The sequence below is a fragment of the Cervus canadensis genome, chromosome 11 (genome assembly GCF_019320065.1).
Source record: "Cervus canadensis isolate Bull #8, Minnesota chromosome 11, ASM1932006v1, whole genome shotgun sequence".
Classification (NCBI taxonomy): Eukaryota; Metazoa; Chordata; class Mammalia; order Artiodactyla; family Cervidae; genus Cervus; species Cervus canadensis.
Window position 1 is genome coordinate 8,114,375 of NC_057396.1, and position 27,243 is coordinate 8,141,617.

A 27,243-nucleotide genomic window follows, 5' to 3' on the forward strand; every position below is an offset into this window, starting at 1 on the left:
CAAAAAATATATAGGATATTTTTTAAAATCTCCAGTTTATCCATAGCATCCAGGACATTGTCTGATTCAGAGTAGCATTTAATGCTTTTTTTTTTTTTTTACTGAAAGAATAATATCAACGAAAGGCTACTTGGAGATTTATATGTCAATAAACAGAGACTATCCAGTGATACAGAATGAGTTCATGATTGAAACAGCAAAGTCTTACTTTTCTTCAATTACTGCCTTTAAACATCTCCCACCAGACTTTTCTTGTCACCAGCTTACCATATATTTTAAGGTATTAAAACAAGACATGCTTTGCAACTGTAACTACTTTTTAGGTATACTAATATATCCAGCCCTGCCAAACTCAGACTTCAGTCTGTTATCCCTCATCTCCCCAGATGAGGTTTGCCCTCTGCAAGGAGACCTGAGGTAGGGGCAAAGTGGTGTTTTTGTTTTTCCCTGTCATCCTGTCTCCTCATGAATCTTTCACATGTTGTTGGAAAGATCAAAAGCAAAAATGTTAGCTGACTAACTGCTGTGATATGGTCACCGAGACTATCTATACATCAGGTAACAAACTGCTGATTCTCCGGTGCCTTACACATAATGATTCTTTAGAAACTTCTTACAAAACATTATGTTGCCTAGTTCCTGGATATGGCAATCCACTTTCTGGCTGACATTCTATTCACTTTCCCCCTACATTTATAGCCCCTAGGAGGCAACCTCCTTTTCTTTGTCAGAGGTCATCTGCTCCTATCACTTGGCATTGACTAGAATGCATCAAGATGCCTCAAGCCCAGTCACCTCTGCAGGATTACATTTGTCCCCCAGGAAGTTTGTGAACTTTTGCCCTGCTAAATGCTAGGACTCTGTGCATCATCGGTGATCTTTTCATCTTATTCAGCCTTCAAGGGTAAATCCTATTGACTTCACGGCTTTAAACAACAGGAGTTAGTTTCTATACTCTTTGTACTACACCACCCACCCTCAAAGTCTAGGGAAAGCACCTCAGGCTTTCTGAGGATTTTTCTAGCATGTTCTGCTCCATCACTCTCTTTGGAAGGAACATCTGAGTTTCTGTAGCTTAGCAAGTATTTTGCGGTGGAGTGAAAGACATGTCTCTTCTACTGGAGACACTCCCATTGCCACAAGGAGTTTCCTTGAAGCCTTCTCTATTGGTGTGAAGAGGGTATCTTTTTTTTTTCCCCTTAGTGATGGGAAGGGAAAACTCACTTCACTTCTATAAGTTTTATATAGCCTGATGATTCTTTTTAAACGTCCCTTAACTTTCCTTAAATTTCTAACTGTCTGATTGTTTAGGCAGGACTGTATTTGACCTCTTGTAGTCAATAGCTTGACTAGAAGCTGAAGCAGACCTAACAGTAACAGAAGACCTAATGGAAGCAGAGATATTAAGAAGAGGTGGCAAGGATATACAGAAGGACTATACAAAAAAGACCTTCATGGCTCAGATAACCACAAGGGTGTGATCACTCACCTAGAGCCACACATCCTGGAGTGCAACATCAAGTGGGCCTTAGGAAGCATCACTGTGGATAATGCTAGTGGAGGTGATGGAATTCCAGTTGAGCTATTTCAGATACAAAAAGACGATGTGGTAAAAGTGCTGCACTCAATATGCCAGAAAATTTGGAAAACTCAGCAGTGGCCACAGGACTGGGAAAGGTCAGTTTCCATTCCAGCCCCAAACAGAGGCAATGCCAAAGAACGTTCAAACTACTGCACAATTGCACTCGTCTCACATACTAGCAAAGTAATGCTCAAAATTCTCCAAGCTAGGTAGACTTCGAGAGTACGTGAACTGTCCAGATGTTCAAGCTGGATTTAGAAAAGGCAGAGGAACCAGAGATCAAATTGCCAACATCTGTTAGATCATCAAAAAAGCAAGAGAATGCCAGAAAAACATATACTTCTGCTTTATTGACTACACCAAAGCCTTTGACTGTGTGGATCACAATGAACTGTGGAAAATTCTTAAAGAGATAGGAATACCAGACCACTTTACCTATCTCCTGAGAAATCTGTATGCAGGTCAGGAAGCAACAATTAGAACCGGATATGGAACAATGGACTGGTTCCAAATCAGGAAAGGAGTACATCAAGGCTGTATATGGTCACCCTGCTCATTTAACTTCTATGCATATTACATCATGCAAAAGGCCAGGCTGGATGAAGTACGAGCTGGAATCCAGATTGCAGAGAGCAATATCAATAAACTTGGATACTCAGGTGACTCTATCCTTATGGCAGAAAGAGAAGAACTAAGGAGTCTCTTGATGAAAGTGAAAGAGGAGAGTGAGAAAGCTCGCTTAAAAGCCAACATTCAAAAAACGAAGATTATGGCATCTGGTCCCATCACTTCATGGCAAATACGTGGGGAAACAATGGAAACACTGACAGATTTTATTCCCTTGGGCTCCAAAATCACTGCAGATCGTGACTGCAGCCATGAAATTAAAAGACGCGTGCTCCTTGGAAGAAAAGCTATGACCAATCTACACAGCATTTTAAAAAGCAGAGACATTATTTTGCTGACAAAAATCCATCTAGTCAAAGGTGTGGCTTTTCCAGTAGTCATGTATGGATGTTAGAGTTGGACCATAAAGAAAGCTGAGCACCGAAGAACTGAAGGTTTTGAACTGTGGTGTTGGAGAAGGCTCTTGAGAGTGCCTTGGACTGCAAGGAGATCAAACCAGTCCATCCTAAAGGCAGCCAGTCCTGAATACTCATTGGAATGATTGATTCTGAAGCTGAAGCTCCCAATACTTTGGCCACCTGATTTGAAGGGCTGATAGATTAGAAAAGACCCTGATGCTGGGAAAGGTTGAAGGCAGGGGGAAAAGGGGACAACAGAGGATGAGATGGTTGGATGGCATCGCCAATTAACTAGACATGAGTTTGAGGAAGCTCTGACAGTTTGTGATGGATAGGGAAGCTTGACGTGCTGCAGTCCATGGGGTCGCAATGAGTCAGACACAACTAAGTTGACTGAACTGACTTGAGTTAATAGCATATGGATGTGTCTAGTAATATCCTTTCAAATATTGCAATACAATATCTATTCTCAATTTTGGGGTATAGTAAAAATTTTGAGATGACTAGAGAACACTATTAGAATATAGAAGAAGATTTAAAATAAAGTAGCCTAAGACATTGTGTCACAAAAATGAAGTGAGGACTCGCAAAGAAAGAAATGAGGACTTGCCCAAATTCCCATGATTTGTGGCAAAGTTGAAAGTAGTACACAGACCTCCTAATTCTAGTCTATGTCCCCAGCCCTCTGCCATGTGCTATTTTACATTCTGAAGGGAATCATTTAGAAATTCACAGGAATCTTGATTTAAAACAAGGTTCTGACCAAACAATGTAAATTCACAGAATGGAATCATTTGAGTTTATTTTTATAATCAGGTCTATTTTGCTGCTATAAAAATAAATCTTGAGGGATGGAATCCAAAACAGATTAGGTTCTTGACAATTTATGCTTCATAATGAGATTCTAGTGCATTATTTCCCCCCAATTCATTTGCATTCATTTGACAGTAACAACTGTTTGCTTCTTAAATACAATATTCCATCATAGTTTGCCATCTTCATACTAATCTATTTTTTGGTCTTTATTTCTACTGTTGGCTTCATTCTTCTCTTACATACTTCATTAACATAGCAGACAGAATGTTCTTTCATTTTATCCTCTTTTATCCCTCATGTCCAATAAGTGGAAAGTCTATTGGATGTATCCATATATTGTTTCTAACCTCCAACCTATTCTTTCCATTCTCAGTTCTACTATAACTATTGATCAATTTCTCATTTGGTAAACCCTGTTATTAAACATCCTCTGTTATTATTAAAAAAAGCATGACAAAATAAAATTTGAAATTTGTAACTATTTCTTAAGTAAAATTTTCAGAATCATAGATTTAAGGATTAGAGGAAAAATTGCTATCATCTGATCTAGCAAGCCCTTTGATGCTAAAATTATCTCTACATAATGATCATTTAGCTCATGCTTGGGAACTGACAGACTCTCCTGAGATATAGTCAATTCTAAATATCACTGAGTAACACTGACTGCTTAGAATGATCTTTTTAGACATATTAGTTTTACTTCTCATTTGACTATATTTTGATTGGTTTGCCCCACTGCATTTCTTTAGAATAAGGGTGAGCTAGTTATATATAACAAACTGTTAGCTATTTTAATATAGCAGTTGTTAGTATTAACCTTTAAAAAATCTTTATTTTGAGCTGAGATTCTGGCCTATTTGCCATGTGACAATTCTTTCTTGCTATGGGAAATAATAAGCTGATACATCTTACCAAGATATTAGCATCCTGAAAATGATACTTATGTATGATACAATAAAGGGGGAAATAGTTTTTTTTTTTTTCAAAGTCTTCGCATCTCATTTTATGCTATGAACAATTATACTTACTTGTTAGGCAATATACAAAGACAAGCTCTCAATATGCCAAATACAGAAGATAATCTACAATTGAAAGTCATTACTGTGAATCTGGATATAGTAGGGGCAGATCAAATCAGTCTATAAATTATGACCAGAATCTAGACTCAAAGTTCAATTACCAAAAAACAAACAACAAACAAACAAGCAAGAACATTTTGCCTGCCCATCCTAAGACATTTGAATACTGGAGTTCTGAATATTTTACTCATTGGTTTACAAAAATTATTCAGTAATTAATTCAGGGAAGATATTGCAAGAGGGAAGTCTTCCCTGAATCTAGTCAAAAATTACCTTAAATATTAGCTGAATCTTTTTAATTTAGTTCTCACTTCTTTAATCCCTTTTATCTTTTCTCTTATATTATGGTTTCAATTTTTTTTCCTCATCACTTTGCTTCCCTCCACTGAACTTATTGTTTATCTAGTTTCCATGATACAATCTAGCCTAGAATTGAACATTATACTACAGCCATTATTATTAACAAGTAGATCCAAAAGAGATCTAACCTCTCTCTTATTTTATTTTATTTTATTTCTCTCTCTTATTTTAAACACTGTCAATACAGCTGAAGATCACATTAGCTTCTTTTTGGTAAGCATATACCACTGTTGACTTACAATGAAATCCATAAATAAACACTGAATACTTATAGATCTAAATCCTTGTTGCTGTCTTCTTTCTTCCAGACTATTGCAATAGTAACCTACTTATTCACCCTGGTTACATTATTTCCCAAGCTCTAAAATCTATTTTCCATAGAGAACCAAGCACGATCTTTCATGCTTGTAACATGTTATCAAGTTACATCTCTCCTCTGCTTAAAATGTGATCAGATCGTTGCCTTCTATTCTACCCCTTATTATTCTTTTTGTTATATACTCTCTTCATTTATTTGGGTTTTCTCTCTTCTTCCATACTGGTTGTTATTCAAACATAGTAAGTCTATTTCATCTTGATGGACCAACACTGCTGCTGAAACACTTTCGCTCAGATATTCACCTGGTTTCCTTTCACATTTATTATTTTCAAGTGATATGACAAATAAGGGGTTAATATAAAATAATATTTTATATTATTCATGCCAAGCCTGGCTAAACATTTATCAGTTATGTTCATCCTTTCAAAAAACTAGTACTTGGTTTCATTGATCTTTTCATTGTTTTTCAGTTCTATTTTATTTATTTTTTGATCTTTATTATTTCCTTCCTTCTGCTGACTTTGGGTTTTGTGCTTCTTCTTCTAATTCCTTTAGATGATATGTCAGGCTGTTTATTTGAGACTTTTCTTGTTTCTTGATTTAGGCCTGTACTGCTATAAACTTCTGTATTAGAATTGTTTTTGCTGCATCCTGAAGATTCTAGGAGGCTTCCCACGTGGTACAGTGGTAAAGAATCCACCTGCCAATGCAGGGGATGCAAGAGATGGTGGTTGGATTGGGAAGATCCTCTGGAGGAGGAAATGGTAACCCACTCCAACATTTTAGCCTGGGAAATTCCATGGACCCTGGGGGGCTACAGTCCATGGCGCAGCAACAAGTTGGATATGACTGAACATACAACACAATACAAAGATTTTAGAAAGTTGTATTTCCATTTCCATCATCTCCATGTATTTTCTTATTTCTTCTTTGATTTCTTCATTGACCCATTTTTTTTAATAACATGTTGCTTAGTCTCCACATATACTACAAAGCTAAAATAATCAAAGCAATGGTACTAGCTCAATAATAGACACATAGATCAATGGAATGATATATAGCCCCTGAAATAAATCCACACATTATGGTTAATTAATTGATGACAAGGGAGGGAAGAAGATGCAATGGAGAAAAGACAGAATCTTAAGTAAGTGATACTGGGAAAACTGGACAGCTACATGTTAAAAAAATGAGATTAAAATATTTTTGCACATTATATATAAACATAGACTCAAAATGGATTAAAGACATAATTGTAATACCTGAAACCACAGAACTCCTAGAAAAGAAAATAGGCAGAAAATTCTCTGACATCAATTATAGCAATATACTTTGGATCTGTCTCCTAAGGAAAATTAATAAAAACAAAAATAAAGAAATGGGACCTAATTAAACTGAAAAGATTTTGCACAGTAAAGGAAACCACCAACAAAACAAAAGGACAAACTGCTGCTGCTGCTGCTAAGTCCCTCAGTCGTGTCCGACTCTGTGCGACCCCAGCTACGGCAGCCCACCAGGCTCCGCCGTCCCTGGGATTCTCCAGCCAAGAGGACTGGAGTGGGCTGCCATTGCCTTCTCCAAAGGACAGACTACTGAAAGAGAGAAAGTATTTTCAAGTGATATGACACATACAGGGTTAATATCCAAAATATATAAACAGTTCTTACAACTGAATATTGAAAAAAAATGAAAAAACTTGATTAAAAATGGGCAGAGGACTTGAAATAATGTTTACCAAAGAATATATAGAGGTGGCTAACAGGCACTTGAGAAGATACTCAATGGTGCTAATCATCAGGGAGATGCATTTCAAAACTAAGATGAGAAATCACCTCATACTTATCAAAATAACAAATGGAAATGGAAATGGCGAAGACATGGAAAAAGGACACTGCAGGTGGGGATATAAATTGTTACAGTCATTGTGGGAGATAGTCTGGGAAATTACTCAAAATACTAAAAGCAGAACTACCATATGATCCAGCAATTCCACTCCTGCGTATATATCTGAAGAAACAAAAACACTAAGTTAAAAATACGTATGAACCTCAGTGTTCATAGAAACATCATTTACAATAGTAAAGACATGGAAACAATGTGTCCATCAAAGAAGATGTGGTATGTGTATATATATATATATATATATACACACAATGGAATATTTTTCAGCTATAAAAAATTACATTCTGCCACTTGCAGTAACTTGGATGGATCTAGAGAGAATTATGGGCTTCCCTTGTGGCTCAGCTGTTAACAATTCACCTGCAATGTGGGAGACCTGGGTTCAATCCCTAGGTTGTGAAGATCCCCTGGAGAAGGGAAAGACTATCCACTCCAACATTCTGGCCTGGAGAATTCCAAGGACTGTAGAGTCCGTGGGGTTGCAAAGAGTTGGACACAACTGAGCAACTTTCAGAGAGAATTATGCCAGTGGAATAAGTCAGACAGAGAAAGTCAAATACTGTATATTATTACTTATTTGTGGAATCAAAACAAATTTTAATGAATATATATAGCAAATCAGAAATAGATTCACAGATATAAGAGAACAAACTAACAGTTACCAGAGGGTAGAGGGAAGGAAGGACGGGCAAGATTGGGGCATGGAATTAAGAGACACAAACTACTATGTATAAAATAGATAAGCAACAAGGATATATTGTACCACACATGGAAACATGGTCATTACTTTGTAATAACTTTAAATGGAATATACTATATAAAATATGCATTCACTATATTATAAACCTAAACTTTGGCCACCTGATGTGAAGAACTGATTCATTGGAAAAGATCCTAATGCTGGGAAAGATTGAAGGCAGGAGTAGAAGGGGACAACAGAGGATGAGATGGCTAGATGAGATGGCATCACTGACTCAATGGACATGAGTTTGGGTGAACTCCGGGAGTTGGCGATGGACAGGGAGGCCTGGCGAGCTGTGGACCATGGGGTCGCAAAGAGTCAGCTATAACTAAGCAACTGAACTGAACTGAACTGAAACTGCTATAATACTGTAAATCAATGACACCTCAATAAAAACATATATCCACACATCAAATGATCAGGTTAGAATCCAAACTGATTCATACCTGTTGGATGTTTTCTAACCAGAAATTAACCAAAAGCATAGCTTATGCCTCTCTTAACAGAAGAAACAAATCAAAATATTAATTTTTCCCTTTAATTAATTAAAAAATAGGTACCCTTACTTATAGAAAGTATTATGCTAGATCTTGTGTATGGAACATCAAATAAAATATATTGCCTCTGTTTTATAGAGAAGATGACCTTATAATTTTTATTTAAACATGTAAAATCACAATCACAAAATATGCAAGTACAAAAAGGAAAAGATCATCAGTTCAGTTCAACTCAGTCACTCAGTCCTAACGCTCTTTGCGACCCCAGGAACCACAGTACGCCAGGCCTCCCTGTCCATCACCAACTCCCGGAGTCCACCCAATCTCATGTCCATTGAGTCGATGATGCCATCCAACCATCTCATCCTCTGTCGTCCACTTCTCCTCCTGCTCTCAATCTTTCCCAGCATCAGGGTCTTTTCCAACGAGTCAACTATTCGCATCAGTGGCCAAAGAATTGGAGTTTCATCTTCAACATCAGTCCTTCCAATGAATACCCAGGACTGATCTCCTTTAGGATGGACTGGTTGGATCTCCTTGCAGTCCAAGGGACTCTCAAGAGTCTTCCCCAACACCACAGTTCAAAAGCATCGATTCTTCAGTGCTCAGCTTTCTTTATAGTTCAACTCTCACATCCATACATGACCACTGGAAAAACCATAGTCTTGACTAGATGGACCTTTGTTGTCAAAGTAATGTCCCTGCTTTTTAATATGCTGTCTAGGTTGGTCATAACTTTCCTTCCAAGGAGTAAGCATCTTTTAATTTCATTGCTGCAGCCACCATCTGCAGTGACTTTGAAGCCCAGAAAAATAAAGTCAGCCTCTGTTTCCACTCTTTCCCCATCTATCTGCCATGAAGTGATGGGACCAGATGCCATGATCTTAGTTTTTTGAATGTTGAGCTTTAAGCCAACTTTTTCACTCTCTTCCTTCACTTTCATCAAGAGGCTCTTTAGTTCTTCACTTTCTGCCATAAGGGTGGTGTCATCTATGTATCTTAGGTTATTGATATTTCTCCCAGCCATCTTGATTCTAGCTTGTGCTTCCTCCAGCCAAGCATTTCTCATGATGTACTCTGCATATAAGTTAAATAAGCAGGGTGACAATATACAGCCTTGACCTACCCCTTTTCCTATTTGGAACCAGTCTGTTGTTTCATGTCCAGTTCTAACTGTTGCTTCCTGACCTGTATACAGATTTCTCAAGAGGCTGGTCTGGTGGTCTGGTACTGCAATCTCTTTCAGAATTTTCCACAGTTTATTGTGATTCACACTGTCAAACACCTTGGCCTAGTGAATAAAACAGAAATAGATTTTTTTTTTTGAACTCTCTTGCTTTTTCGATGATCCAGCAGATGTTGGCAATTTGATCTCTGGTTCCTCTACCTTTTCTAAAACCAGCTTGAACATCTGTAAGTTCACTGTTCACGTATTGCTGAAGCCTGGCTTGGAGAATTTTGAACATTACTTTACTAGCGTGTGAGATGAGTGCAATTGTGTGGTAGTTTGAGCATTCTTTGGGATTGCCTTTCTTTGGGATTGGAATGAAAACTGACCTTTTCCAGTCCTGTGGCCACTTACAACCAAATTTGTCCCATATCATCACCATCTGGATGGTTCCACCATACTCTAAACCCACAGTTAGTTAAGGTCATGCCACAGCCTAGACACCATCATAAACAGATCATTAGGAATAGTTAAGTTCTCTGAAAATTTTCAGTGTTAAAACAACACTGAAAATTAAAATGGAAAGCATTTGTTTTTCAAATGCTGGGTAGGAAAAATTATTGTATTTGACACTTCTATCAAATAAATATTTCCAAATATAGAAGCTGACTAAATTTCAAGAAATCTGCAGTGAATTTGATTAGCTATTAAAAATAAGATATTCCCAAGAGCCTAAATAAACATAAGACTATATAGCACTTAACCCTTTTTTATTCTCAACAACTAGTCATGCATGTTATATTTTCAGAATTTGTATCCTGATAAACCTAAACAATTTATTTTAAATTAAGGAGAACAGAATTTTTTCCTTGCATTTCTTCTGTATCTCAAGTGTGTCCAGCTTGCCTTGGTACTCAGTGAGTTTAGCTCTCTCTCCATTTTACAGATAGAACTGATTTGTATATGAAACAAAGAGATACAAACAAGTAGCTGCTTTCTTGTTAGCAATTACTCAAATTACTGCACAGGTGGAGATCCCCTGAAGCCCATGCTAAGAGGAAGACAATCTCCACCAAAAATAAACATATTTCAGTGTTATATTACCATGGTAGAAATTTATCTCTGTATAAAAAATGATACTGTGAACAACTGTATACATGTTCCTGTGGGTACTTGATACAATACACATTTTTTGATCATTATTTAAAATAACAAAGAGAACCAATGTACATGATTAATTTTCTATTAGCAAATATTTATCATTGTTGAAATAATAATGCCAGTCCAGTTTAAGAAGCATTAGGTAACTTTTATGGTACTTTCTAGATTAAAACATACTTTGATGTATGTTGCTTTCTCCTTAACCAAAATCAAGAAATATTTTTAACATAATTTATGTAAGATGAATAACATTTAGATGACCTCATAAATCAGTTAATTCTCTGCTTAATCTCAAAAATACTGAGAACGTTTATTAATATTTATTCTCATTTCTCGAGGATGCTTAATCTGGCTTTCTTTCCTTGATGGTTTAATTTTATATCGCCCCTGGAATTACTGACAATTTTAGATAACTTTTAACATTTTCTTTGTCTTTAAGATAAAAATAACAAATAAAATTCTCTAAATTAAGAGACAGTTACCCCTCACCTGCCGCCTACCACCTTGCTCACAAGGAGAAATTAAATTGTATTCTGATTAATTACATATCTAACACCACCACTGCACAGCTGATAAGAGTCAGCTTGGTTTCCTGCACTGAGGTAGGCTCTGTTATCATCCTGACTCCCTGGGGGACCAATTCAATGTGCACATGCATAATTTCAAAATGATCATAGAGGAGCTATAATCCATTTCTCTTTCTCAACTGCCGTAGGCCAGTCAGAGTTAATATTATCAGGCACCTGTTTTCGGTAACACTTTTGTTTTCATATTTCTTTTAAAGTTCTTAGGCAGTACTCACTGACAGTGACAAAGTTCTGTGCTATTTACCACACTGCCAGTAAGAAAAGAAGAGTATTTGTATAACCTTATCAATGACAGACATTCTGTGTTCAATGGTGTATCATCCCTGTGGCAGAAAGAGCAGACTGTCACCTTTCAAATAAAATGGATTTAACCCAATGGAGGAGAATGGGGTCAAAGTAGAGAAAAAAAAAATGTTTTATTTGAGAGGTTTTTTTTTTTTTTTAAATTAATTCATTTTTTATTGAAGGATAATTGCTTTACAGAATTTTGCTGTTTCCTGTAGACAGGTCATTTTTTAAAGCAATACAGCTTATATCAAAAGCATCTGAAAGTAATCCAGGGAAAGTAACTAGATGTACTTATATAGAAGGAGGTCAGTGCAGCTTTGAGCAATGGGATTTCCCCTTTTGCCTCACCTTGATATTACCTATCATGTTGAAAGCATTGCTATGGGAGGCAGCTTTCTCATGACTCTCCCACTGGTTATCATATACGTGATGTTGGGCATGTGACAGAATCTCCCTGAGCATCATCCCTATTGAGAGTGAACAATACTTTACTTGCCCAAGAACAAGGAATTGGACCTCATGATCTCTGAGTTATTTTTAATTTAAAGATTTATAAATGAAGTAAGATGAATACAATTTTAAATTTAGAAGAGATATAGATATATTTAGCTTTGATAAATAAAATTATATATTGTCTATAACTGACAGAAATAGACTTTTGATGTTAACGAATATATGCTAGTATTGGGGAGTACAAAAACATTTTTCAAAAATCTTCAAACAAAAGAGTGTGCGTTAATGAGTCTAAGAATAGCTGCTTTCAATTAGAATTATTCTAATAATACATATTAAAAAATAAATATTTGTATATGACATGTTTTATGTGTACAATCTCCCCTAATCTCAGGGTTCTATCAGACCATTCCATTACATTTCACAGAAAGAAATCTATTTGCAATAAATATCATTGTAATAGATTTCCCCAACTGTTAAACATTTAAAAAGAAATTAAAATAATTGCTAGTCACATTTAAAAAGGAATGTAGAGATTATAAAATCCATTGAATAGACTATTCCACATAATAGAGCAGAAAAATGAAGCCCTTTAGCTTTTGTTGCTATTGTTTATTTCTTTCAACATGGAGATTTGAATGAAAAGCAATTTACAAGGAACTCTGGAATGTCAGTCAAGTTGCTTGTAAATCTGAAACCTTACCGTCTCCTCCAATCACTATCTCTACACATATTTGGAAGATGGTATATCTTTGAAGAAGCACTTTTAGAGAATACAATGACATAGATTTTGGCACAGTGAGGTTGAAATGTTGATGTTTCTTGTCACATGTATATTCATAACTAGGATTTAGTAATTAGGATTCCTCCCTCGAATGATTTCACACATTCTATGCTGAAAAGCTTAAATTTTACTGTACTTAATTAATTTCATATTGATAAAAATAGTTTGTCTGATCTTTGAAGCTTTTTTAAGCTCAGCTAATGAGGTTATTAGATCACAGTGCTTGCACTGTGACTGTTTCAGAAATAAAGATACAAAGAAATTCCTTTTTATTTACCATTGACTAATACAAGATTATTATTATTTGTATGTTAAAACATTCACAGATATCAACAAATATGAGGTAGAACTGAAGACTAGGCATGGCTATTTTTACTGTCTTAGGCACACTTAAAACCATTTTATTGAGGTATGACTGATATAAAATAAGCTGTAAATATTTAGTGCATACAAATTGATGAGTATGCAATAAGTATATACCCATGAAATCACCATCATCTATGCCATAAACATGTCCATCACCTCCAAAAGTTTTCTCCTGACTTCTTTATATTGTATTATTATTGTTTTTAATGTTGGTGTAACTGTTAGTTATTTTGTGGTAAGAGTACTTAATATCTATCCTCTTAGCAAATTTTTAAAGCATACCACTTATATGAGTAATCTAAAATCGTCAAAGTTATAGAATCAGAGTAGAATGGTAGTAACCAAGAGCTGGAGAGAGTGGGGGAAACAGGAAGTACTGGGCAAAGGGTACAAAGTTTCAATTACACAACATGCATGCTTCTTAGAGATCTACTCTACAGCACAGTGCCTATAGTTAGTGAGACGGTATTGAGTATTCTTCACAGTATGCTTTGACAGCTACTCTCTTCAAGAGATCAAATCTACTTTTCTACCCCATGAATCTGGTCTTGGCCCATGTGATTTGATTTGGTCAATGAGACATTAGTAAACATGACACTGTGGTTTGAAATATGCTTGCAAATTAGACAGTATCATATAGTCTAGACTACTGAGCGATCAGATCATGAGCAGGTCAACCACACTGCCTTTGCTAGGAGCCAGTCATCTGCAGCATGGCTGAGACCACAAATGACACCATCCAATCCTACTCTTTAGACCCTCTTGGAGACTACAGAAATTAGGTGAACCTGCCCAAACCAGAAGAAACATCAAGCTGACTTTCAGAATTGTGAAAAAGAAATTTCTGAAGTTTTTGTGTTGCTATCATTAAGTTAATAAATTTAAGGGTGGTTTGTTATGGAGTTAAACCTGGAGAAGGGCATGACAACCCACTCCAGTATTCTTGTCTGGAGAATTCCATGGACAGGGGAGCATGGCAGGCTGCAGTCCATAGGGTTGGAAAGAGTCGGACATGCTGAGTGACTAACATTTCCATTTTCAAAGCTAATTAGTGCACTATACAATAAATGCATATTTTATATACTATGTGAATTGAATTTCTGTAACCAGCATTTCTCTAGTCTTAAAACACACACACACAAATGTACAGATGTAATTCACTCCTTCCTGAACTTCTCTTTTTCAAGTTATCTGTCATTTTTTCCCTCTTTTTCTTCCTCAGTTCAGCCTCTCAGAAAACAAAAATAATAGTAATTATCTAATTTTCCTCCTGTACAAATCATTTCACATCTTGTTATTGTAAGACAGATTATCCCACTACTTTGTTAAAGATAACTTTCATTAGCATTGAAAGAAAACTCACCCTCCATCCATTTCAACCTACACCTTCTCTTGCCTCTATAGTGCATGCTTCTCAGAATTTTTTCTTTGCCTTAGGACTCATCATTATCTACATAACCCTTGGGTGATTACTTTCCTTCCCAGAGCTTCAGTTTCATCCACACTTAACTTTTAGCTCAGTCATCTTTCTTAAACATCTCCATTTGAGTGTGACACAGATACTTGAAGCTCAACACGTGCATTACTTAGTTCAGTATTTCCTCACTCCAAACTGCACTCCCTTTTTAATTAGTACCCAAGCAAATGGCAGTATCATCTACTCCATAAGCAAACAGAAAAGCTTAACTATTTCTTCTAATACAAAAGCTTTAATCATTTACCAATTTCTATACATTTTATTGCCAAAAAATTTTGAATCTCTCATCTCCTGTTGATGCCCTTCACTGTTGTCTTATTTTGGGTCTAGTTATATCAATATTTTGTCTAGATGAAACATTTAGAATGCTATTCTTAGTCCATTTTTTCCATAAGCTCATAACCGGTTCTGTTTATTAATATCTTATATCAATATTATACATTTGTTACAAATAATAGACTGGTATTGATATTTTATTTTTAACTGAAGTACGTACTTTATTCAGATTTCCTTGGTTTTTACATATTTTTTTTTTTCTTTTGCAGAATCCTATCCAGGCTCACTTATTTATTATGCCTCCTTAGCGTTCCTTTCTGTGACAGTTTCTCCAATATTCCTAGTTTTTATGACTTTGAAAATATTGAAGAGCATGGTCCAAGTGTTCCATAGAATAAAAAAATGGGATTTTTATGACATTTTTCTCCTAATCAGACTAGAGTCACATGCTTTAGGAAGGAAAACCACAGAAAGGAGGTGCCATTCTCATTACATTATATCCAGGGTAAATGCTATTTCTTCTGATACTGGCCTTATTCATTACTGGGTTGATGTAGACCTTATCAGTTTCCTCCACTGTAAAGCTAGTTTTTTAATCCCCCTTTCCCATCCTGTACATTTTGGAAACAACTCACTATGTGCAGTCCACAGTTAAAGAAGGGCGAGTTACATTCCAGCTCATTGAGAACATAGCATCTACATAAATTATTTGAAATTTACCTACATGGGAATCTTGTCTATTCTTTTAATTATTCAATCACTTATTTATATCAATATGACAGTTATTGGATATACATATATATATGGCTATAAATACATAGCTATATATATACATGGCTATAAATACTTGTGATATGTAACCATTTGTATCTACATTAAGCTAAGCATGAGTTCACACTGAAGTCTCCCAACTCTAAAGCATTATCACTTGGATCATTCCAGCCTTCTTCTCTTGCTCTTCGGTGACCTCTCACTTCAACAATGAGACAATTGGCTCCCACCATCCACCATCCATTGACTTAATTGTTCAACTCCATGTATGAGCTTTTAGAGTTGCTAATACAGAGAAATAGCATTCTTAACTAGACTACAGTCTCAAAAACAGTTTGTTTGAAAGTTATGTGGATCAGTCTCTTTTTTTCCCCCTACTCCCCTAAGTAGAGGTTGCTTCATACATTTGGAATGCATTTGTAATAGAATCTTTGTTATATTCTGCATTTCATCCTGAGATCCTCTAACCTCCTAAATTATCATTACTTTTAATTAACTTTTTATTGAAGGATAATTGCTTTACAGAATTTTGCTGTTTTCTGTCAAACCTCAACATGAATCAGCCACAGGTATACATATATCTCCTCCCTTTTGAAGCCCCCTCCCATCTCCCTCCCCATCCCACCCCTCTAGGTTGATACAGAGCCCCTGTTGAGTTTCCTGAGCCAGACAGCAAATTCCCGTTGGCTATCTATTTTACATATGGCAATGTAAGTCTCCATGTTACTCTCTCCATACATCTCACCCTCTCCTCCCCTCTCCCCATGTCCACAAGTCTATTCTCTATGTCTGCTTCTCCACTGCTGCCCTGTAAATAAATTCTGCAGTACCATTTTTCTAGATTCTGTATATATGTGTTAGAATATGGTATTTATCTTTCTCTTTCTGACTCACTTCACTCTGTATAATAGGTTCTATGTTCATCCACCTCATTAGAACTGACTCAAACGCATTCCACTTTATGGCTGAGTAATATTCCATTGTGTATAACATAAATCAAAGCAAGATCCTCTATGACCCACCTCCTAGAGTAATGGAAATAAAAACAAAAGTAAAGAAGTGGGGCCTGATTAAACTTAAAAGCTTTTGCACAGCAAAGGAAACTATAAATAAGGTGAAAAGACAACCCTTAGAATGGGAGAAAATAATAGCAAATGAAACAACTGACAAAGGATTAATTTCCAAAGTATAACAAGCAGCTCACACAAGTCAATACCAGAAAAACAAGCAACCCAATCAAAAAGTGGGAAAAAGACCTAAACAGACATTTCTCCAAAGAAGATATACGGATGGCTAACAAACACATGAAAAGATGCTCAACATTGCTCATTATTAGAGAAATGCAAATCAAAACCAAAATGAGATATTTTTAAAATTATGTACATTAAGGTTTCCTTTGTGTTATAAGTACTATTGGTTTTGATAAATGTGTGTTATTTTCCCACCATTACAGATTCACGCAGAATAGTTTTCCCAAACTGAAAATGCCTGTGCTTCCTTAACTTATTTAGTGATCCCCTGATCCCAAGCCCTGGAAATCACTGATCTGTGCACTCTCTATAGTCTTTCCCTTTCAAAAGATCATATATAGAAAAGAAACATACAGTGTTTAATCTATTCAGACTGGTTTCTTTCACTTAGCAATACTCATATAGTATTCATTCATGTGTTTGCATGCATTGACAGTTCATTTATTTTTATTACTGAGTAATATAGCATTATATAAAATTTCTACACTTTATTAACTTATTGAAGAGCATCTTGGTTATTTCCAGTTTTTGATGATGATTATTAAAGTTTCTGTAAACTTTTTGTGTGTGGGCATTTTGTGTGCCATCAATTTTAAAATCAGTCAGGTAAATCCCTGTAGTTCAGTTGCTTCATTAGAGGTAAAACTATTTAGGTTTGTAAACCCTGCGATCCTGTCTCCCAAGGTGGCAGTACCATTTTGCCTCCCTACCAGCAATTAACAAAGTTCATGTTTTCTGCATCCTCAAGAGCAACTGGCATTGTTTTTTTCTGGATCTTAGCCATTCTGATACGTATAATGGTATCTTATTATTGTTTCAGTTATGAGTGCATTTTTAATATAAAGTTGTATATCCCTATGAAAGCTGTCAAATTTTCATTGCTCCAATAGCCAGTTTTTAAACCTAACATTGTGTAAGAGTTCTATACTTCCCACTTAAACACAGAAAAAACACTCCATGCATTAAAAAATGAATAAATAGAACAAAGAGCAAACACAATCTGGATCTTATTTTTTAAATCAGTTTTGCTGGTTCAAATAACATCATCAACATAAAATATGCTTATGACCTTGATAACCTACATTATCTGTAATAACAATCAAGTCCTGTAATGTGATACTCAAACAGATAACCAGGAAAAAAAAGTGAACAAAAATAATAAAAGAATAATATATACTGAATGTAAACATTGCCAAGTACAAGGGCATTAATAAGGGCTGTACTTCTAGAATAATTTGTTTAAATAAGAAGGTGAAGGTGAAAGAAAAGTTTTGAAAATAATTATCTTTGATAAGGTATCCTTTCAAGTATATAATCAGTTTTATTTAAACAGCAGATTAATTCATGTTTTAAAAATAACTAATATATATATGCTTCGTATTAAATATAGATGATTAAAGATCAAATCTTATGTAAAAATTAGCAATGGCCTTTGTTTCTAACATTTTTGTCTTCATCTATAGTATTTGAATAGCAACTTACCTCCAAGCTCAGGCTCATTTCACTGGAAAGAACAGCACCTAGATTCCCTTATGAGCTGCAAATCTAGCCATCAGGCCATCAAGGACACCACCTCAGGCTGACAAATTTTGGCTTTCCATGACTAAGATAAAATACCTCCTTTGAAGTGACAGTTTATTGTGGGGGGGATAAGTTGGGTCAGTACATGAAAATAAAACTTTGGAGTTATATTACAATCTATCACTCTTCCTCCATCTAGCATCATCATTTTATTATTTATTAATAAAAACATTGGATACCAGTTAGAATTACAATTTTGACAAAATAACATATTGCATGGAACATACTAGAACTAAAGTAATTATGTGCTGTTTATTTGAAATTCAATCTTTAGCTGAATATGTTTTATTTCATCTTGTAAATCCACCCCCATTCCTCTCAGTTACTTTATCAGTTCAAGAGGAGAATGGTATTGACAAGAGGAAAGGGAGACCAGCTCATCAGAAAAGATGATGATACCGCACAGAAAGCACCTGATAGGATATAGTATTTAAAGAGTCCGTATCTTTTCTAAGTAACTATAACCATGATGGACCAGGGTGTTCATTTAAACTTTGAATGTCTGAAACCATTCACTTATTTCTCATGTTCTCACAATTGTCTCTACCCATATTTTATAATGATGGTTTAGATTGTAAGTTAAAGTCAATAAGATGGAATGGATACTCATTTTACTAACATTTATATGACATTTTTCTACGTACCTTATTATATGTGCAGTGCTAACAGAAGTTTAAGGGTTGTTCTATCTTCTTCTGTTGTATAGGGTGAATCATGATATAAGTTTAAATGAACACCCGAGGCTGTATTTAATGAAAACCTTTATATTTTTATTTGATACATAAGGCAGGCTTTCTTACCTGAAAGACACCCAGTGATTGACAGAAACAGAATAAGTTTCCAAGAAGAAGCCATCCTTGGTGACGAGGATTGCCTGTGTCCCAGTGTATTTAGCGGCTCTGATGTTTCTTCATTGAAAAATGCCCTGTTGAGACAGATAGTACGTTTCAAAAATTGAGAAAAGAAAATAAATGAACAAAAAGACGAACAAACAGAAACCAAAAAACTCATAATAAAGAAATAACTTCCAGTGCCAAGGTCAGATTAATATATACTTGCATATTGACAATAATAATAAAGTTTCCATTAAAATGAATGCACAACACAAAAACTTTGGAAAAGTGATAAACCTTCCCTATCACATTTATTTATATTGAATACTCCCTCACAGATAATAAAAACATCAGGTTCTAATGGGGATGATTTTCTTCTCACAGGGAATGTATAATAGCTATATTTATTATGTTAGACAAATTACCGGAGTAGAAAAATAGGGTAGAAGAACCAGTTACATTAATATATACTCCTCTAATCTAGAACATAACTAATGATCAGTTAAGCAAGTGATTTTACATATTGTGTCTGTAGCTCATCTAAACCTCCATAGGGATTTTTTTCATTTAATTATTAATGTCAACTGCCTTTGTTTATAACTACTGTGATTATCTGTACTGTATTATAGTTCCCTCTTTTTGTGAGTTATTTTCTCAGCATCCTTTGCTAGCCAGAACCTAAGGGAAATAAGAATTTTCATGAATATTTAACACTTTTTGTCTAATGCCATTTTTATAACAATAACTAGTATAGCACATTAATATCCCTTGATTCCTTTATCTGTCCTGAAACACACAATAAACATGAAAATACAAAGTTCCAGCATAAAAGTTAATCCTCAAAAACTTGAAAATGTGCACTAGAAACTCTTACAACAGACAAGCAATGTCTGAGTTTTCAGGCGTCAGTCATCGGTGTCCTTGGCCAAAAGCAACTAAATTGAGAAATAACTGTACAGTGTGTTGATTTTAAATAACAATTGCTTCTTTGCAACTGGTTCTTCCCAATAGAATTAGAATTTCAGGTCATCTCTTTCATTCAGGAAACATCTTAAAAATATAGAAAAGCATTTTTACCCTAGTTAGGTCAATTCAATATAGACAGACCCAAAGAGGGAAATCTCATTAGTGAGTCTTCCACTCAAATGTTAGTTTCATTTCATTTATATTTTAAAATCTAAGCCTTCAAGATCTACTTTAACAACAAGGTGAGGGATCACTAATGGAGAAAAAAGTTAATAAGTTATAAGACTTGCTTCATAGACACCCTCTTCAGAAAGATACTTTTCATCATTTTTTTTCCAAGTAAATATCAGAAATAAATACAGTTTGAAGCACAAAATGACCTTATCACTAATTTTTATAATTTAAAGTATTTTCATTATTTATACACTGCTTTTTACCAGAAAGGAAAGAAGAAAGTCAGCACTTCACACATAATAGAGACTTAAAGTTGTTAGAATAACAATTATGATTTATGAAAACTGCATATTTAAATTAGTGAATTATCGATCCATGACAAAATAGGTCTTTATCAAACTGTGTGAGTTCTGAGATATTAATACAGTTTTGCTTAACCTATTTTGATGAGCTCAGTCCACATCTTGAAAACTGGTACTTTCCTTCTCTATTTACAATGTCTTCTGATGTCTCAGGGCTTTCCTTGTGACTCAGCTGGTAAAGAATCTGCCTGCAACGCACAAGACCTGGGTTTGATCTCTGGGTTGGGAAGATCCTCTGGAGAAGGAAAAGGCTACCCACTCCTGTATTCTGGCCTGGAGAATTCCCTGGACTGTATAGTCCATGGGGTCGCAAAGAGTCAGACACAACTGAGCAACTTTCACTCTGACGTCTTATTACTCATCAAAATGCAAATATTTTCAGAGCATTTATATGCTGTACACTGCAAATGTCAAAGAGAAAACACACATGCATGCATACATGGTCACACACCACCCACACACATACACAGAAGTTAACCACGGGCTATGAGGCAAGTAAGGGCTTCCCTGGTGTCTCAGTGGTAAAGACTCTACCGGCTAATGCAGGGGATGCAGGTTTGATCCCTGGGTCAGGAAGATTCCCTGGAGAAGGAAATCACAGCCCACTCCAGTATTCTTGCCTGGAGAATCTCATGGACAGAAAAGCCCAGTGGCTACAGTCAGTGGAGTTGCAAAGAACTGAACATGACTTAGCAACTGAAAAACAAGATGAGGCAAATGAGCAGGGCGATGCAAGTGTAGTGTAGGCGCAGAGCTATCAGGAGAAGCACACTGGTAAGGACACAGGGTCTGGGAATAGTGCAGAAGTGTCCAGCAAAAATTCAAGGAGATATTGAGCTTAGACAAATGCCTTACTTTTGCACGGGACAGAAATGGGCACATGCATGAATAAATCCGTATCAGTCAGTGACACACTGTCAGAAAACCAACCCAGAGTGAAGGCAAAGTAAGAGGGCAGAGGACAGAGGTTATTGTTGTGAGGTTCATGAAGGCGTTGCTGATAGATGACATTAAGGTTCAGTTTTCGTTTTCAACATGGCATTACAGAAAAATCCTTATATTCCAGGCACATTTTTAAGTTTTCAAATAAGAATAGTGAATTTTATAACCAAAAGAATACATTTTATGTTAAAATTTCTTCAAAGAGAAAAATATCCTGTGTTTGTGTGTGTGGTTGTGTGGGTGTACTCATTTTCAAACATCATTGCTTGGTCTTTGGGGCTTAAACACAAAAAATGATAGTCCTTCAAAAGCTTTTCTTTTTTAAGATGGCTAACTAACAGTCTCTTTTTTGCTCATTTGCTTTCTTCTCACTCTGTCTCTCAAGTAAAATAAAAAGTAAATAAAATAATCTGAAATAAGTTTGTATATGCGTCTCTGGAAAACACATTTATTCCATGTCTTTAATAAAATACTTGTATCAAGGTAATAAAATAATGTAAATAATCAGACATACATTAATGTCCTACTACATGACAAGTTAAACTATAATCAGTTAATAAATATTACTAAAGCATATTAGGACATATATTTTAGAAATACCTTAACGGAAACTGACAGTTGTACCTTAAATTGTTATTTGTCGAGATTGAAAAGTCATAAATAATAAATTACATATGACTATTTGGATATATTCTTTTAAACAAACTTTTTAAAATAGGTTATTTCAATTTTATTATACATACCTATTTTCACTTGTGATATTCAAATAAAATGTATGAAATGACTTGTTCCTTTGCATTTTTCCCTAATTTAATGCAAATATTTGCAGGTGAAGTAAAAATAAGTAGATCATTGTATTTGTATTAGGTCATAAATTATAAATAATACATGCATTGTGCAGTTGAATGCATAGGCAAGTATTTAAAAACATCACACTTTAATTGGAGTCTGAAATAGGATTGCTAAACATATGTTATATGAAAATAAATCAAGTGACAGTATGCTGCCATGTGAATGCAAGCTAGCTTTTCTTCTTACAGACACATATAGGAAATTACCTAGTTAACGGCCTGTGTATGTGAGTGTGCATAAAGAGAGGAAGGTATTGAGAGAGAGATTTCTATCAACGTCTACCAATCTCTCTCTCTTTTACATCAAAGGTTTCCTTCAGTTTGACCTCTGACTGGTTATTCACACAGCAGTCAGAATTATGTTTTCAAACATAAATCAGGCTACATATTTTCCCTGTTTCAGTGGTTTATTCTTAAAATAAAATCCAAATTCCTCATATAGCATTCAAGGTCAAATCCAACTTGGCCCCTGCCTAACTTTCTGATTTCACCTTTGGGCATCCTAGATTCCTACCAAGCTGACTTTCTTGCTGCTCCTCATTTAGCCTTGTCCCCATAGTTTCCTTTGCCTGGACCCCTCCACTATCAGTTCTTTCCAGACTATAGAGCTTTAAGTCAGTGAAGACTCTTTATCAGGTCTTTCTCAATCCCCTTAAAATAGCCACCCCTTGCTTCCTGTCAGCCCTGTCACTGGCTTTCTTTACACTGCCCCTACTTTCTTCTTACCAATCATTAATGCTTAAAGTTGTTATATTTATTTATTTACTTTTAAATTAGCTTTTTATCCTACTGGAATGTGATATCAGTGAAAGCAAGATTTTTTTTTCTCATTCATCTTTGTAAACCCAGCATCTAGAAGAGAATCCGGTTGGTTTTAGTAGATACTCAGTTACTGTTTTGAATAATAATTATTGAATAAACTGGAACCTCTATTGAGTAAATAATTTGGCACAAACTTATACGAGTAGAAAAATTATTATCCCCTAAATTTCCATAATACTGACAACAGCTACCATGTATGAAACCCTATATATGAGGCATTATATCATGGGCTTTACTTACACAACCTCTATTAACTTGACATTACTTATTGATCAAGATAACTTTCCCAAGATCATACAACTAGTAAAAGTCAGAGCTGGGGTTGACTTACAAGCTACATCATCTCTTACAGAATTCCCGAGCTATTTCTACAAAAGTCTCAAGAAATCCCTCTTATCTGATACAATTTGGCTGGTATTAAATCAGTAAAAAATATCGTTTAAAATTTTACATGCACACATTAAATGTTGTCATTTAACTAATACTATTTAGCCTTATATCATTTGACCTATCTTATTACATAGGAATGAGATTTTTTTCTGTTTTTCAATATTCTGGTGAAAAATTTTTTATTTTATCTGAACATTATATAAGTCCTTTTAAATAGAAGTCTTCTCTGTAATACATCATATATAATTTTTTAATTTCTTTAGAGTAGTATAGGATATGTGAAGTTGTCTAATGACAGCATCCTTGAGGTTTCATTTTATACAGTTATCTCACACACACCTAGAGTATGTCATAGGTCACTCTTTATTATTTGTCCAAGACTATTAGCTTTTATTTTGTTTTGTGCTTTATCTTTTTTTAATGCTCTCATTCTTGGTACACTCATATGTCATTGATTTCCGTAATGTTTCTTTGAATTATCTGATCATATCAACATCTACAACCTCTACAAACAGATAAGACAAAATGAACCTTTGTAAGTATACAATTTACACAGTGGCAGTGAGTAAACTAGCTGTGTTTACTTAACCATCAGCTTCTAAATAGCTACAAATTATTTTCATTTAAAGGGGCAATAAAGGCTTTTATTTACTTAGCAAGTTAGAACAACAGAAATTGAGTAAGGTTCTGTTCCAATTAGCATTTGACAGGCTGGGTATAAATTTTAGTGAAAACAGTAAGATGATCAACTGTTTTTTTTGTTTTTTTTTTTCTGTGTAATTTATTCTCCACCTCAACAATGATTCTTGCTAAGGTTGAAGCTAGTGGCACTTTTGCTGGAAGATAACCTTTAACAGTTAAGTAAGGCCAGGGACTTGTAGAAAAGAACCATTAAAAAAAAAAAAAAAACTTAATGGGAAGTTGTATTCTAGATGTCCTTGAAATTTTCTAGCCCAAAGCACCTGTATGAAACAATAGAAAATAAAATGCAGCAGAAGACCTAGCAAGAAAAAATAAAACAAATGTGTGTTGGCCTTGTTATGTTTGCTATCATATATCTTTTGAGGACCAAGCAACAAAGTCAGGAGATGGATACACAGAATTCACATTTCGAAAATAATCAGCATGAATTATGACACTGTGAATCACAAGGATTATAAATTATATTTTGTATCCTGGACAAGGTGGTGGGGGTTGTAGATGGAAGACTGAGCTCATAGTGTTTACATATATTGATGGTATTATATTTTAATGGTTTTCTGTCAGTTCAGTCAGTCAGTTAGTTCAATTCAGACGCTCAGTTGTGTCCGACTCTTTGCAACCCCATGAATCGCAGCACACCGGGCCTCCCTGTCCATCACCAACTCTGACAGTTTACCTAAACCCATGTCCAACGAGTCAGTGATGCCAACCAGCCATCTCATCCTCTGTCGTCCCGTCTCCTCCTGTCCCCAATCCCTCCCAGCATCAGGGTCTTCTCCAAGGAGTCAGCTCTTCGCATGACGTGGCCAACGTATTGGAGTTTCAGCTTCAACATCTGTCCTTCCAGTGAACACCGAGGACTGATCTCCTTCAGGATGGACTGGTTGGATCTCCTTGCAGTCCAAGGGACTCTCAAGAGTCTTCTCCGACACCACAGTTCAAAAGCATCAATTCTTCAGCACTCAGCTTTCTTTATAGTTCAACTCTCACATCCATACCTGACCACTGGAAAAACCATAGCCTTGACTAGATGGATGTTTGTTGGCAAAGTAATGTCTTTTCATTTTAATATGCTATCCAGGTTGGTCACAACTTTCCTTCCAAGGAATAAGCGTCCTTTAATTTCATGGTTGCAATCACCATCTGATGTGACTTTGGAGCCCCCAAAAATAAAGTCAGCCAATGTTTCCACTGTTTTCCCATCTATTTGCCTTGAAGTGATGGGACCAGATGCCATGATCTTAGTTTTCTGAATGTTGAGCTTTAAGCCAACTTTTTCACACTCCTCCTTTTCTTTCATCAAGAGGTTTTTTAGCTCCTCTTCACTTTGTGCCATAAGGGTGGTGTCATCTGCATATCTGAGGTTATTGATATTTCTTCTGGAAATCTTGATTGCAGCTTGTGCTTCTTCCAGCCCAGCATTTCTCATGATGTACTCTTCATATAAGTTAAATAAGCAGGGTGACAATATGCAACCTTGACCTACTCCTTTTCCTATTAGGAGCCAGTTGGTTGTTCCATGTCCAGTTCTAACTGTTGCTTCCTGACCTGCATACAGATTTCTCAAGAGACAGGTCTGATGGTCTGGTATTCCCAACTCTTGAAAAATTTTCCACAATTTATTGTGATCCACACAGTCAAAGTCTTTGGCGTAGTCAATAAAGCAGAAATAGATGTTTTTCTGGAACTTTCTTGCTTTTTTGATGATCCAGCAGATGTTGGCAATTTGATCTCTGGTTCCTCTGCCTTTTCTAAAACCAACTTGAACATCTGGAAGTTCACGGTTCACGTATTGCTGAAGCCTGGCTTGGAGAATTTTGCGCATTACTTTACTAGCATGTGAGATGAATGCACTTGTGCGGTAGTTTGAGCATTCTTTGGGATTGCCTTTCTTTGGGATTGGAATGAAAACTGACCTTTTCCAGTCCTTCATCCACTGCTGAATTTTCCAAATTTGCTGGCATATTGAGTGCAACAGTTTCACAGCAAAATCTTTCAGGATTCGAAATAGCTCAACTGGAATTCCATCACCTCCACTAGGTTTGTTTCATAGAAATGGTTTTCTGTAGTATGTAGCTAATCACAATTCAGGTCTATTTTTCTCATCTAAGAATTTCTTTTGATCCCAACATATTTTAGAGATCTGTTGATCTGTCTGTGGCAAAACGTACAGGAAAGTTTTAAGGGTCAGCACTAGTCTTCTGAGACTTCAAGCCAACTTTTAATTTTATTTTTATTTAAAACACAAGGGTAGAGAAAGATATGACTCAACAGTAATTAATACTACATAGTATACTTAATGGAGACAGGGACAAGAAAAAAATAAATGACAATCACACTAGGAATTTGGTGTCAGAAATATTTTGTAATCTCTGTTGCCTGGTGATTGGTATAAGGAAAGGATGGAGGTGGAACTGTGGCTAATTGAGTCTGACACCAGCTTCCATGAAAATTCTGACAAGACTTAAGTTAGGATCAAAACAGATTTCCCTTCAGTAAGTTTGGAAGTAGTGAGGTGTTAGTTGCTCAGTTGTGTCCAATTCTGCAACCCCATGGACTGCAACCAGCCAGGCTCCTCTGTTCATGGAGTTCTCCAGGCAAGAATACTGGAGTGGGTAGCCTTTCCCTTCTCCAGGGGATCTTACCAACCCAGGGATCAAACACAGATCTCCCACATTGCAGCCAAATTCTTTACCATCTGAGCCACAACCTTGTAC

At 35.7% G+C, this 27,243-nt stretch overlaps 1 protein-coding gene across 1 annotated transcript in view; it reads right to left on the bottom strand.

The window, feature by feature from the left end:
- Window positions 1-27,243, bottom strand: part of CNTN5 (contactin 5) — a 1,555,907-nt gene that overhangs the window by 863,875 nt on the left and 664,789 nt on the right. The window contains exon 3 of the mRNA XM_043481782.1: window positions 19,285-19,409. Within this exon, the coding sequence (XP_043337717.1) occupies window positions 19,285-19,409 (125 nt within the window). The remainder of the gene's footprint in view (window positions 1-19,284; window positions 19,410-27,243) is intronic.